Here is a 15,916-nt window from a genome sequence, read left to right as displayed (position 1 = left end):
AGTCCTTTGCAGTGTTCTTCAAAAATCCCTTGTTAAAAAGCAGATCACCACAAGTTGAAGAAGCTTAAATTCCAGCTTTGTGTTATTGTTGCCTATATCTATCACTTCTCTGAATTACCCTTAAAATAGCATGTAGCACAATAACTTCTTGCTGTGCAGGCAGAGTGCATTACTTGATTTCTCTTGAACAGATCGTTTTGTAAAGTGCTGTATGAAATATATATTGGCTGAGTACCTGGATCACGCCATAAGAACACTAAAATAGTAATACTAACCACCTGTAAAACTAAACAGTTAAATAAATCACACTGTTGTGAAGTAGAGTTTTATTGGACTACTTATATTGGACTCCTTCCATTTAGGATTAAGTCTTATGCTTTAAGTCTGACTTTCAAAAGCACTTCATAATCTTTGTAGTGGATTGCAGATGGCTATTTAATGATTAGATTTGCACCTCTAATTCACTCTGTGACCCTGAGCGAGTCACCTAGCCAACCTGGCCTTAAATTAAAAAAAGTACAGTATAATAATAATAATACACTCAGCTTTCCAGTCACTTTGGATGAAGATGTCAGTCAATTATATAGTAACTAGGGGGTTCGCCCCCTGCTCACTTCACTCGCCAACCCCCCCAGGCCTGCACTATGCACCAGCCACTTCACATCTCTGCTGCTGCTTGCTGCTGCTGCCTGTACAGCAGCTGTCCCTTTTTCTCACTGCCTTGTCTCTACGATGTTCTACTTTGTCATCTACTCTTTGTCTTTAATTTCCGGCCCTGTTTGTGGTTAAATCTCTTGGCACAAAATCTTGTCTCGTGGGACAGGAGTTATTGATATTTTTTAGTTTATAATTTAAAAACGAAATAAGAATCTGAAAATCTAACAACATCACATTAAAGTTTGATAGATTCTGAAAAGAATGATACCAAACATATACAGTATATGTAGGTTTTAAAATAAGCCTCATTTAAAGCGTGACAAAAAGTGACATAAAAAGTAACATAAAATCATTGCACAAAATCGTTTTATATATATAGAGTAGATAATCATAATACAGTAATTGAATAGATTATGAAGCATAGGCCACCAAAAGATTTTCTGTTTCATTAAATTTGACCCAGGCTAAGAAATTTATGGATGGCCCAGGAAGAAGTGCTTGACTAGGACTTAAAAAGATTTCAAGTGAACTTGTGGTCAGGAAACAAACTAAACAAGAGTTCAAGTGGTAGGAGGAAGACAAAGGGGACTTCTACGTGAAAGGGAAAAGAAAGATTAAAAGGTGCAATACTGAAGAAGGTTATAGCAATGTGTACTATAGTTGGGAATAAAGAGGCTACTGGTAGTTTTTTGTTTTCCTCTAATATTGTATACTTTGTTTTACTCTTTTGTTTGGCCCTGCCTGTGTTTACATCTATTGAAAACGCTCTATATTCCACAATACTGAATATGTGGGGAACCCAAAAATGCAAAAGCCTTTACTATAAAACTTACAGCAATTCCCTTTTTGTCAATTTAAAAATACTATCAATGAGATGCTATAAACTTGTCCCAGTGCTTCTCCCATTCCTGGAAACGTTTTCTGTACTCATCTTTTGTTACCATGTCTAGAGCCTACTACATTTTCTTCCTGAATGATAACACAGTTACTAACATGGTAGCAAATCTTCTTCCCTTCAGTCTCAGTTTTAATTTTGGGAGCAAAAAGAAGTCACAGGGTGTGGTGCTGCTTGTTTGAAGCCTGTGGCAGTGCCGAATTTTAAGAAAGAAAAACAGTGCAGATCACACTTGAGGGTGCAGGTGCATGCTGCTGTGATGCTGTGCAGTCACGGAGTGTTCAATTGGGAAATGAGCTGATTGCTTGTTTAACATGCAGGTGAGACCAGCTCAGATGTTCTTCATTGACACTCTGGAAGTTGTTAGTGAAAGCAACTGCACCTACAAAAGTATAAAGGAGTCTGAGCAGGATGGATGGGACCAGAAAGAAAAGGAAAAAATGATTGATCTTTCAAAAACAGTGATGTACATAAAACAACCTGGAGTGCAGAAAGGTGCTGCTACATAGCTATATCTGACTCAAAGATTTACCTTGGTAGCCTCTATTCTAAAGAGTTATTTTGTTTTATTCCTAATAGAAATATATTTTTTTGTGAATGCAAAATGAAGATCAATATAAATCTGAATTTTGATATCTCGATGAGATGCCATATGTCTTCATATCTGCTGTGCTGTCTTTGTAAATATTATTGACAATACTAGACATGTCTTTTGAAGGTGGTCTTGACTGAAACTAAAAGCAACATAGGATATTAGTTTTGGAATCTCTGGAAATTAGCAGTGTGATTTTTTTTTTGGATGAAAACTGTCAAGAAGAAGCTTACATGAAAGTGGGACCAAACTCTGCCAAATACAACAAATTCGTATTTTTTTCCCCTATTTCAGTTGTGAGATGGTCCACTCCACGGCTGGGTCTACTCAAATATTTGCAAATCTACTATGCATGTCACTCTTTTTCAAGTGACCATTGTGTACATTTATTGGAAACAGAATGACACTTTTCACTAAACCACATTGGACATAGGTATGCTTCTTTGTGCTCACACACTGTACACATCTTCTTCTACAATATAACTTCTCTCCATTTAACTTCTACATACACGGCTCACAGAATAGAAGCAGCACTTGGTTCTGATGTAAAATAACATTTAAATATTCTGCCAGGCCTGAGAGGGGAAGATGCCTCCTTCCTGGCAATCATGAAACTTAGATTCTGGCACTTATAAATTTCAAAAGCAAATTATGATTTTCATAATAATTGGACATTAAAAAGGACAGCAAAATTTGACTAAAGAAGCATCTGAATGCATTATTTTAAGAGGAAAAAAAATGGACAAGTGTACTTGTTAAAAAGATGCTTTCTGAGCACCGTCAGCTATTGTACTGCTTCAGCCATCAACCTGCAGTCTCCCCAATCATCTTTACAAGGTGTAGACATTCAACCAATTGTTTGGTTGTTACAACTTTAAAATTAAAAGGCAAATGCTGACAAGGAACAAAAAACGCTCATTTTATTTTGTACAGAATAGCACCTTAATAATTTTTTTTTTAATAATTTTTGCATTTATATAGTGCTTTTCTCACAGCACTCAGCAATTGCAGGCCTTGTACAAGGGCCCAACAGAGCAGAGTCCCTATTGGCATTTACGGGATTCAAACTGGCAACCTTCCGATTGCCAGTGCAGACCCTTAGCCACAGAGCCACCACTCATAATGAACATCCAGAGGTGGCATTAGGGATGTGCGGGGCCTAGGGCTGACCCACCCCCACTCGGGGCCGGTTACGTCAAACTCTGTTACCGATATGTGTGGACTGTATAAACCTGTGCGTGAATTTAAGAAAAATAATGTCAACATACACTGGATTTTCTCATTACAGTATTCATCTAAATTTTTGCAAGATAACACGTGGACTTTATCAAAATATAACGATATAATCTATTAAAAAAGTGCAATTCAAAATTCATGACAATACCACAACAGTGCGAAATGTGATGTGGTGTCATACGGAAATTAGTAAAGCCCCTTCCTGAAAAGTACCCAAATTGCAAGTATATTCTGAGTCTCGATATGCAGGATGTCATAGTCTGGAGTCACGCTGGTTATCATTATACATGTTTTTGTACATTAATATTCGGACTATGGAATTTTTTCGAAGACGTATGGTATTTGACCTTGAAGAGGGATTTTAAAATGGTTCCTCTTAGAAGCATCTCAAATATATCTATATATACTGGAGAATATAACTTTTCAAATCTGCTCGAACGGGAGACATGGACCTCAAAAGTGAGGCCCTCTTAAGCGCTGGGTCTTCGGTGGTCACCCCACTTGCTATCCCCAAATGCCGCTCTTGTGAACTTCAAGTCAGTGTGGTAAAAGGAAAGATTATAGTACTAAGAATAAACTTACCACATGTTACAATTCTCCTTATATGTTGCTCCTAAAGTGTACTGCTGTCCATTTCGATGGCAAACTGTAAGAGGGAAGATAAAACGTTAAGGAGAAAGGTGAGACAGGGAAGGAAGCTGGTGTTAAGTAGTCAGTCAATCTTTAAAAGTGTCAAAAGACAATAAGAAAGTTTAGAATCCTGTGAAGACATTTCACATACAGTATCTTATTAGGTTATCTACACTTCAGAGGGTACAAGTACCTAATCCCTTAACAGATAATAGGGTATCAGCTCACAGTTTTCCTAATTTATCATCCTAATAGAATCTATGTCTTGATTCAGAAAAGAACCATTAGATTATCTGTGGAGTTTAACCTCATACAAGGAGGGTGAAACAAATCAAACTGGACCAAACCTTCTACTTGTGCTCCTCAAACTCAACATTTAAAACCAACACAAAAAGATAAAGGAAGGTGTTCTGTCACAGAAGAGAACTCCACCTATAACAGTACTAGAACCTTTGACTTTTAAAGATCAAACCTCTATTGGATACTAGAAGACCTTGAATTTCAAGCCATACCACTAACAAAAGGCTAACTACATCTGACTTGCCAAGGATTCCCTAAAAGATATAATATAGTAATGGGTAGTAAACATTGCATAAAGTCCAGTGGGTAAACACTAAATAAAAGAACAGAGTCATAAAGGTTCATGTCACTCCCAGTTGGCCACATTAAATGAAGTATGTATTAGTTGAGTGCTCATCCTGAACTAAACAGTTAATGGCAAAAGATGATAATGCTGTGATGCACAGAATATTTCTTTGTCCTGAGTTAGTGTTCTAGACCCTGAATTGAGTAGATATCACTAATGAGACTTCCACTGATGTTCATAAATAGATATCAATCGAAATTATGGCTATAAAGTAAATAATAGTAAAAATAACGATGATGATGATGAAAGAAAAATGGCACTGTGCTTCACAGATCCAACATCTTAGGATTGAATTTCAGTCATTATATCTGATTCTGCTAAGACAGACTCTGGATCTTTTGCACCCTGTATTGAAATATTCAGGGTAACAATTAGAGAATATTATACAATGTTGTAATATCATATAATAATAATAATAACAGTTTCAAGGGAAGGTAGTTGTACTCACTAATCATGCTCAATGTGTTGTATTTTTATTAGTAAAATTAAAACTAAAATTTTTACTGTATTCTCTACATGACAATAATGACCTTGTAAAACCTATAATAATCAGATATATCCTTTATAGTCACATATTGAACTAGAAGCCTGTAGATAACCTCTAACTTAAACAGGACTGGCAAAAAAGACACACATTGGAAATATTTTACATCAAGAAGTAAAAAGGTGGACATGCTGAAGGAGAAACTGCACAATGCAAATACGAGTCATGATGAATGACTTTTTGTATTTATTTCAGCTTTAACATGAGACCTGTGTCATTCTTGCAATGCAAACAGTAGACGAAAAAGCATTATACAATAAACACGTGCTGTTTGAAGACTTTTTAAGTGCATTTGTATATAATGTGTCTGTCTATGCGTCTGTTTTTTGTTGAGATGTGGCACACTTATTCTTCGAAGAAATATGTTGAGACAGTTCAGTTTCTCTTCACATATTTTGAACAGATTGCACTGTATGAAGTTTTAAAATTTCAAAATCTCCCACTGAAAAGCACTGGTCCCTCTTGAAATGGAGAAAACCTGTGTAACTTTAACTGGGAATTAGCTTACCGTTTTAATTTTACCTTGACAGTGGTTGTTCAAACTCAGTATTTTGTATATTTTCCTATTTTACTCATCTGACAGCAACTCGGATGCCCAATGCAGATGAGTCAAATGCTGGAGACGTACAAATAGCTCACACACCAGTGACCTTCTTCTGTTACTTTAGGTAACTTAACTAATACAATACAAAAAAGTCACTTATTTGGAAATAAATGGATGGGAAAAACAATCATGTAAACATATAGAAGACTGAATTGATTGGAGAATATTATCATCAGATTATTATTGTAAAGAACTGACATTATCAATCTGTAGCTAAATGGTGCTTGAACTAATTAATAACATGGGAAAGGTGCAGCAGGCCTAACATATAAATATAGGATGAGTTTAAAAATGGACAGCGGTGTCATGAAGTGGGAAGCTTAAGCGGCTTAAGCCACTGTTATCTGGTGCTCAGCTCCTGAACTTTCAGTCCCAGACAACAATCGTAGCAAGCACCTAATCTTCTTGCAAATTGTGTACCTTTTGCATTTCCATTATGCAATAAATCAGTTCTTTTCCAAGCTCTAACTTATTTATATAATTTTTACAATTTACTGTGTTTTAACTAGATTAATTACTAGACAGGGGTCTTATTTCAGTTCCTGTTCTCCTCTCATAGGTTAATATTGATACCGATTTCTTGTATTAATAAATATTTTTAAATTCCTAATTATTGGGTATACTTTCAAAAATGTCATGTTTATGAAAATTTAACAACAGTAGTCACAGACCCTCCAGCACTAACACACATGAAGCATTGCTATTTTCTCATCACTTGAATTGCAATATGCTGTGCATGAAATCTATTGAGCCACCACATTCCTTTTTGTGCTGTTTTTAAACTCCATTATAAAGTGCAGTTAGAAAACATGTACTTACTGTAGTCTTCTAAGACATGCAATTGCATTCTATTATTGCTATTACATCTGGATATGACTCATTGTTACACAATATTTAATAAACAAAAATGTAATAAGTGACTTGTGGATCAAGTAAATAAAAAATGTGAAAATGCTTGAAGTTTCATATCAGTTAACTATGTTGCTAAACACATCTGAATGTTGCATCATGCGTACGTTGTCTAACTTCTCAAATTCAGGCATAACTGACTAATTAAACAAGTGACTAAAGTCACTGAATTGAAGAACATGACCCTGATTTGATTTTAGAATATTCAGAGTATAAGCCAGGTAATTACCATTGTTTAAGGTTAGAAGCAGTTGTCCAGTCTTATGGAAGTGACAGGAGGATGTTTTTAAGACACTTTCACCTTAGAACAGATTGAAGGAAACCTACATTTACTCCCTTATTAATACATGCTGTGTGCAAGGGAGGAAAATATGCATTTTTTATTCAGGTAGGTTGAAAATCCTCTTATTATGTTTTTAAACCTGAATTAAGTCGTTTTTACTTTTAATTATACAACAAGTAACCAGGAAGAGGAATTAAGAACAGTGACATGAGTAGTGAATTGTAAAATATTTACATATTGATGTTTACATTACATGTAAGCCTGAGACTATAATATTGCTAACATTCATTTTTATTGTGTAGGGTTGTGTCAGTGTTTGTCTGCAAACGAAAAAAGGTGAAAGAGAGAAGGCTTCATCGGGTGTGCAACTGATAAGGAAAGAACAGGTAACATATGCATAGGAGGGGAACAAGGTAACAAAGCCAGGGCAGATGAAAGAAGAAAAGTTGAGAGTATTGGAGAAAAAGCTGCCATTAAAGAAGATGAAGGGAGACATTAAAAACTTAGTTGTTCATTAAGACCTGGAGAAATATTTAATCCTAGGCTGAGAATGAGTTTCATTTCTTTGTTTTTTTTCTTTAAAAACTGTCTTAGAAGCATTGTGAAGAACACCAGCAGGGGTATCAGTGTAGTTTTGATCATGGGATGTGTGAAATGTTCAGGCTTGTAGGGTCTTTTATTTTAATGGCTCAAATGTGCCCCTTGAAACTGTCTTCTAGATGACTTCCCTGTTTTACCTAGGTCAATGGCTGGACACTTTCCACAAGAAGTGCAGTAAATATGATTTTGACTGGCAGGCACCCTGTTACAGTAGGTTAGGTGGTTGACAGAAGGAGATCAAGGGAAGAACCAGAAAAAAGATTATATGAAAGGATTAGTCTGCAAAGTTTTATTTGATGAACTGTGGGAGAGATAAAGTGCTAGTGTGGAATGGGAGGACCAGCAGGATGCAGGTTTCATTAAAGGGGTTCCTGTTAGAGTGGATGTTATAAGTTCTACTCATGACTTGATTTAGGGCCCTATCTCCAATATGAAAAGAAACTCCTAATTCTGAGTGCTTCATTATAGAAGATCTCATTACTAAAGAGGTGGCAGAGTATATAAAAGTAAAAGAGGTGGAAAGTTTTAACTGTGCAAAAGATGAAAGGAGCTGTAGAGAAGGTTATTTGTGTCAATTGGTTGGCTTGTAATAGATATTTTTACGGAAATTGTGAAGGAAAATCTCTGTAGTTTCCATTTTACATTTTCATTATATAATTTGGCTTGCATGTCAAAAACTTTTCACCTACAGTTAAAAGATTATTAGAAAAGCTACCCAGAAAACAAAGCTTTAGACTTATAGAAAGGATACGTGAAATTCAAATAACTCTAATTCTTGTTGTGTTAGTTGTGCTAGTAAAGATGTGTTAAATCTATCAGGGGAGCATCATTGCAAATATTAACAGATGCAACACATCTGTGACTGGTTGCATCATTAGATTGGTAATATGCAGTCTTTGCCCCTGGGTAACATCTGGTCTGGACAGCTACAGGTCAACAAGTAGTAGTCTACAGAGATGTGTGACTCATTTGTACTTTGGCAGCCCAGTGCTCAGCTGGGAAATCAATAAAAAAAAAGATTAAAACTCACTCAGTAAAAAGAAAAAAGTGAGATATGATCGAAAGTGTAGAAGACTATGTGAAAGTATAAAAAAATAGTTGCAGGACATGCTGTTGCAATATGAATCCTATACATTTGAAAGTACAGTGACTTGCAGAAGACATCTGAAAAAAATGATGTAGATATTTAAATTATAAGTATGTTTATATATGATAAATTGATAAATCCTGGCTACCCATGACCCTGTATTGGACACAGCTGACTAAGAAACATCATGAATGGATTGATGGACTAATTGATTAATGTTATGAGCATGTAACTCCAATTCTTAAATCTCCCTATTTTTACTTAAAACTGATTTTTAAAATCCAACTTTGTAATATTAGATGAAGCTCTATGGAATGCTTTCAGCTTTTTCAGGGTTCTGGTGGCTATTACAAAACTTGTCATGGCCTATTTCCAGGATTTACAGCCATGTGTGGCAAGAGCAGACTACTCCACAGCATGGCAGCATCTGGAAGTGGGAATCATGGATGGCTATATCATCTCCCTGCTTTTTGCCTTCACCATAATCATGGAAGTGATCATTAGAGCATCTTGACGAGTAGTCAGAAGACAGCACATAAGACCTGGACTGAGGCTGCCACCTATCAGAGGATATGTGGACGACCTTAAAACACTTACTATGACTAAGGCTTGTAATATATGGCTGTTGAGAAATCTGTAAGAGAACATAAAACTGGCTTAGATGAAATCAAGCCAAAAAAGTCCAGAAGCATTTCTATCATCAAGGGGAATGTTAGACCAAAGCTTCTGCTTTGGCAATGAGATGATTCCAACAGTCTAAGAGAAGCCTTTGAAGAGCCTAGGTTGGTAGTATGATGCATCCCTCAAAGACATAGAGCAAGTACAGCAGCTCAGGAAGGGTGCTGTTGGTGGCCTGGAGAGCATCGATAGAACCTCACTTCCTGCCAAGATGAAGCTCTAGTGCATGAAATTTGGGCTCCTTCAATGACTAACATAACCATTGACCTTATACGAATCTCCAATTTCAAAGAGACTGATCAGCTCATACATAATGAAGTGGCTGGGTCTTCACAGGTACCTTAGCAACATAAGACTCTATGGCAAAGGATTCCTACAACTACCCCATTTCGCATCTCTCAGAGGAGTACAAGTGTGCCAGAATAAGACTGAAACTGAAGGCGATGCTAACAGGCATGTTTAATTAATTTGTAGCTTAGGCTGCTCCCATTCTGGAACCTTAGAGGAAATGGAATCCACCAGAAATAACCTAGTGTGCTAAGGTGGGGCTCAAGTCCAGGGACATTATGGGCCAAAACTAGCAAGGGTGGAGTGGTGTTAGCCTTGGGGCCAGTACACCAGTCTGGAATATGGCTACTTGGTCTCAGAGACCAAGTTGTGCAAAAGATACATCTGCAGGAAGGGGCAGCAAGGTGTGGAAAGGCTATGGCTCATGAAAAACCAGGCCAATAGATGAGATTGGAAGGAGTGGAGAAAAGGAAAGGACTCTGGGAAACAGATACACTAAAAGCAAGCTTTATCATCAAGGCTGCTTATGATGTCTTGCTATCTCCCAAGAATCTCAGCCACAGGTACAGAGAGGATCCTATGTGTTCCTTTGCCAAACTCCAGCAAAACATTCTAGTGAACTGCAAGATCAGCCTTACTCAAGGCAGGTACACCAGGCAGCACAACCAGGTGCTATGGTGTCTTGCAGCACTGCTGGAAAAGTACGAGAAAAGGTCCACCAGCAAGCTGTCAAAGACCACACAAGAGCTGCTGAGTTGGGTAATCAATGGCTTTGGATGAAGAGGAAGGATGTCTGGGCCTTCAAGTGAGTGTATAGCATTTAGGGGATGCCAGGATTCAATGCTAAACCCTCTGTTGGTGTTGTGGGCCTATCAGTGAAGCACCAAGGAAAAAGGGTGTCCACCTGAAAGCCCAGAAGATAGTACCACTCACTTGACCATCTTGCAGAGTCTCTATGTTGCCGGAGTTATTCCACCAATGAACAACACTGGAATTATTGCTGTTTACATCATCAAAGGCTACAACAGTGCAGAAGATGATCTTGCAGAATATAGGCATCATGTCCCAAGTAAATTAAGGAATAGTATCATGCAGTCCCACATAACAAATCAGATCAGCAGAACAATGTTGACTAATCTTATGACTATCATGAACAATGTCTCACATTTTCTGCATGATACCCTGTTCAAACTGTAGAGCACCTTCAGAGTAAGGACGGTTTTATCAGTATTCAACAGGGAGCCATACAGGAGGTTTACCTCACCAGCTGCTTTCAGACTTTACAACATATCTTCTGATAAGACAATATTTATTATCTGCCTAATTATTTTACTTTTTAGGCTTGAATGTAGTTTTTTTTATTTTTATCTGACTGATGTTAATATGTGTGGCTGCTGGCACATTGAAGTTTCTCTTTGTGATCGATTAAAGAATCTATCTATCTATCTATCTATCTATCTATCTATCTATCTATCTATCTATCTATCTATCTATCTATCTATCTATCTATCTATCTATCTATCTATCTATCTATCTATCTATCTATCTATCTATCTATCTATCTATCTATCAGCAGAACAATGTTGACTAATTTTCTGACTATCCTATCCAGTCCCTTAGCAAGCTTATTAGTTATGATTTTTTGAAACAGAGCAAGTATTCAACTTTTCACTTTTAGCCGCTTAAAAACAGAGCTGCTGTCATCAGTTATATACCAACTAGCGTGAATCAACTTTGATTTGCCAGACAAAGTAATCTAGGAAACAAGAATGAAAAGAGAAACCAAGTTGAGAACAAAACACTATGACAACCTGCCTCCTCTACTTAGATTTTTTTTTCGCCAACTTGTGGTTTCTGCGTAAGAAGCTAGAAAACAACAAAGCCAGACTGACTTTATGAAGAAGCATCAGAAAAAGCTGCATTTATTGTTTCTCTAAAATGCAGCTAATCACTAAGACTCCAGACACCACAATACAGCCAGATAGTTTTGCTGTCTTTCACATGAACTAGACTCAACTGTCAAGTAAAAGAAATCTCTAAAAATGTCTCTAAAACTGTTTACATGATCTTATGTATTTAATGATCAAATACATTTTATCTTCCAAAGAAACTCTCCAGTTTTTTTTTTTCAGGCTGCTGTTTACATTCTTCCACAACAAACACTGATAATGCATTGAACAATCTGTACAACAATAATACAGGATAAGAATGTTTACATTCAAAGGGATTATTTATTGTCAAAATTTAACGAAGCATAATCGTGAATACTAACCCTAAATATCATCATCATGTCACCTACCACTCAAGGGGTGCTAACACTCTGGATCACTGATACATCCTGATAAAAAATTATTTACAACCCACTACTGTGCCCCCATCTCAGATGGTCCAATCACCTTTCTGTATTCCAGCTGTCAACTCACAACCACACTCTGAAGCAGAACAGCCAGCAAGGAAAGTGGTACAGAGCTGAACTAAAGGAACAGAGGAAAAACAGAATGACTGCTTTGATTCTGTAAATTGGTGTTTTGTTACAGTTTGGGTTTGTTCCATGATTATCTTTTGTGCATTGTTTGTTTAACATAAATTATAATTATACGTATATTTAATGTAATAATATATTTTTCTTAATATTGTTCTGTTTATTTTTTATTTAGTATCTAAGTATTGTGTTATGTTCTCCTGTCTTCCTTGTGTTTTGTGGGTGAAACCCTAAGAGGTAGGACCACCCTGATGTCACCACTGAATGACCACCCTCAGCCTTTATCTTTGGTTGCTTGGAGCAGATCCTTTAATTGGTTCATTGTTAATTGAAGTGTGCCTTATTTAGTGTATTGATTTTCTGGTTTCTGGAATTATTGCATTTTCTTCTTGGATTTTGCTGTTGTTTTATGGATTTGGATTTGTTCACCTTGCATTGCCTTTTACATTCATAATTTTGCCTTACTTTTGCCTTTTTGGGTATTTTTGTTCTTGTTTATATAAATAAATTCATATTTTATAAAGATTCTTTGGGATATAAATCTCAAGACACAGTTTTTATAGTTTACTTTTCCTTTGAGAGGTATTTTGATACATTTTGGGACATTTAAAAGTTATTCGAACCTTATAAGCCTGTTCCACATTTTTGAGGCACGGACAGCCGTGGAGCCTATTTGTGGAATTGACAGACCAAGCTGCTTTTGGTGAAACATTTTCTAGGCAGGCTAGGGAGGGTCTCACACCAATTTTCCATTTCCTGTGCTATTCCATTACAACAACTGGGACACATGTAGAGAGTGTGGAGATGTTATAACTGGATTCATAAAAAAATGTGTGGATGTGTTTAATTTGCATGTTTTTTAATAAAAAACTGAGGATCACCAGTTATTATCGTAATTTTACTGAAGGCACTCAGTAATGCATTTTGGGATAATGATATGGAAGTATACAAGAAATGCAGGTACATGGTCAGTAAAACAATTAAAGTAGTTATAAATCAGCAGATTAGATTAGATTATTTAATTATAAGAGTACATGTAAAACCATAGAAACTGTGCCAATGTGCTGTACAAAGAAGCATTAAAATAAACACAATACAAACAATAATATAGAAGCAGATTAATAAAACAACACTTAAAACATTGCCCACAATCCCATTATACACATTGAAAGGCAGAAGAAAACAAGTAGGTCTTAAGCCGACTTTTAAAAACCTCAATAAAGGATGAACACCTGATGTAGAAAGGCAAGTCATTCCAAAACCTAGGAAGAATAGCCCTGTCTCCCCTTGACTTCAGCTGAGATCTTGGAAGTACAAGGAGTAGTTGTCCAGATGACCTCAATACTCTTGGTGCCGCATGGGTTGAAGGAGGTTGCACGTGTATTTTGGAGCAAGACCAAGGCTTTAAAAACAAACAAGATTTTAAAATCAATGCGATATCTTACTGGTAGTCAGTGGATTGAGGCTAAAACAATTGAGATATGATCCTTTTTTCTAGGCCCAATTAAAAATCTAGCTACTGAGTTTTGAAACAGCTGAAGGCGCGACAGAGCTGATTTGGGAAGTCCCACATATAAGGAATTACAATAATCTAGCCGAGATGTAATAAAGGCATGAATAACTGTTTCCAAGTCATTCTGTGAATGAAAGGATTTTAGTTTAGAAATTTGCCTCAGTTGCTAAAAACTGGACTTTACTACAGTGGATATTGTGTTTTTCAAAACTTAGTGATGACTCGAAGATGATACCTAAGTCTCTGACATCATTATGAATCATTGCTGTCAAGGACCCTAACTGTACCATTTCCACTGCAGATGTGGTAGGACCAAAAATAGTGACTTAATGTTTTATTTTCATTTAATTGTAAGAAATTTTGTGCTATCCAATATTTAATATCCTCACAGCATTTCAACAGCTTTTTTACAAATGAAGTGATGTCAGGACTGACTTTGAGGTATAGCTGCGTATTACCAGTATAACAATGATAAGTGACATCATGTTTTTGAAAGATGGAAAATAGAAGAGGAGCCACAATAGAGCCTTTCTGGGACGTCTTGTGTGAGAAGTGCTGGCTGAGAGAAGTTCCCATCTATGTTAACAGACATAGATCTGCCTTTAAGGTAGGACTTTAATCATTTTTATGCAGTTTTGAATGCCTACTTCACCCTCAAGCCATTTTAACAGAACCCCATGGTCCACTGTGTCAAATGTACATTCAATAAAACTAAAATTGCAGAAGAGCCCGAGTCTAAAGTTAATAGAATATCATTTGTCACCTTCAGCAAAGTCAATTCAGTACTATGAAGTTTTTTAAAACCTGATTGAAACACATCACATAAATTGTTATCCTCCAGATATGAAAGTAACTGGAATGAAACCACTTTTTCCATAATTCTGGACAATAATGGGAGCTTAGCAATAAGCCTATAGTTTGAAAGAGCTGTAGGATTAACAGTGGGCTTCTTCAGCAGAGGCTGAACAATTGCATATTTAAAGTTGTCTGGCATTATACCAGATTTTAGACAGTTGTTCATAATAGCCAAAACAGTTGGACTAATAGCTAGTATCTCTAAATGGATGTGAGGGTAAAATATTTAGCGGATAATTGGAAGGTTTCATATGCAGGATTATATCAGCTAGCTGAGAAGAGGAAATAGATTGAAAGGAAGTAAAATGTCTGTGTGTGTTGTCCCACAATAATCAACACCTGGAAGAGTAATGCTGGATCAAATGGCTTGGATTTAAATTCATAAAATAATTGAGAAAAAACTCACAGGTCTCAGGTGAACTCTCAGAGAAGCCACTGACAGGTAGGTTGAAGAGAGCATTTACGGTGCTAAAACAACACCCTAGATCTCAAGGCAGCATTAGGAATTAGACAAGATAAAAATTAGATTTTGCTGCTCTCACAGCTTCCTGATAGGACTTCCAGCGAGTTCTGTGAATTTCAAGAGACCTGCAGTTTGTTCTTTTTCCACCTCTCCGCAGCCTTGTCTGAGAGCATTTAACCAGGGTTGAACACTGGATTTTAACTTGGCTCTCCTTAACCTTAAGGGTGTGACCAGATCCAGAGTATCCATACAAGTGAGATCTAGAAGCTTAACTTTATCAGTAATATCCGAACACACAGAGAGGGCTTCTAACACCAATGGTAAATGAAAGTCAGAGAAGATATATCAGAACTGCTGCAGTGTGTCAGCATCTATACAAAATCCTTACTATATCCATGAGGTCTATAAACAAGGGCATTCAGTACAGTATTTGTAAGATCAATTTTAAACAGCTGAGCCTTAAAACTGGAGAAATTGTCTACAGTGATAAGTCTACATTTAAAATGATTCTGAAAAACTGTAACAAGCCCACCACCTCAACCAATGATTCTAGGTGAGCTAAAAAAGTCACAATCAAGAGGAGAAAGATCATGGAGAGAAACAGAGTCACCAAAGCTTAACCAAGTCTCTGACATAAATAGAAAGTCCAGGATGCCAGATGTAAAAAAGTCACTTAAAATAAAAAACTTATTAGCTATGAACCAAATTCATTAAGGCCATCTTCACGAAGCCTTTTGAAGGCGTTTCACGGTCTGTTAGATTCTTCTTAATCTTACGTGAGCATTTAAGTGAGCAAAGGCCATTAAACTTAACTCCTCCACCCCTCGCACTTGAACCACCGAGAGAATATCCAGAGCACAACAGATCATAGGAATTAAACTGACGGTCAGGGAACTTGAGTTGCGTACTTCAGCTCAGCCTCCGACGAGATCCGTGATGTATATAGTGCAGGCA

General features: G+C 36.7%; 1 protein-coding gene across 1 annotated transcript in view; it reads right to left on the bottom strand.

Annotated features, from left to right (window-relative positions):
* The window catches only part of tinagl1 (tubulointerstitial nephritis antigen-like 1), a 113,193-nt gene that overhangs the window by 67,435 nt on the left and 29,842 nt on the right, over nt 1–15,916 (bottom strand). The window contains exon 3 of the mRNA XM_028819067.2: nt 3,963–4,026. Within this exon, the coding sequence (XP_028674900.1) occupies nt 3,963–4,026 (64 nt within the window). The remainder of the gene's footprint in view (nt 1–3,962; nt 4,027–15,916) is intronic.

The sequence above is a fragment of the Erpetoichthys calabaricus genome, chromosome 14 (assembly GCF_900747795.2).
Source record: "Erpetoichthys calabaricus chromosome 14, fErpCal1.3, whole genome shotgun sequence".
In the NCBI taxonomy this organism is placed as follows: domain Eukaryota; kingdom Metazoa; phylum Chordata; class Cladistia; order Polypteriformes; family Polypteridae; genus Erpetoichthys; species Erpetoichthys calabaricus.
This window is presented reverse-complemented; position numbering and strand designations above follow the sequence as displayed.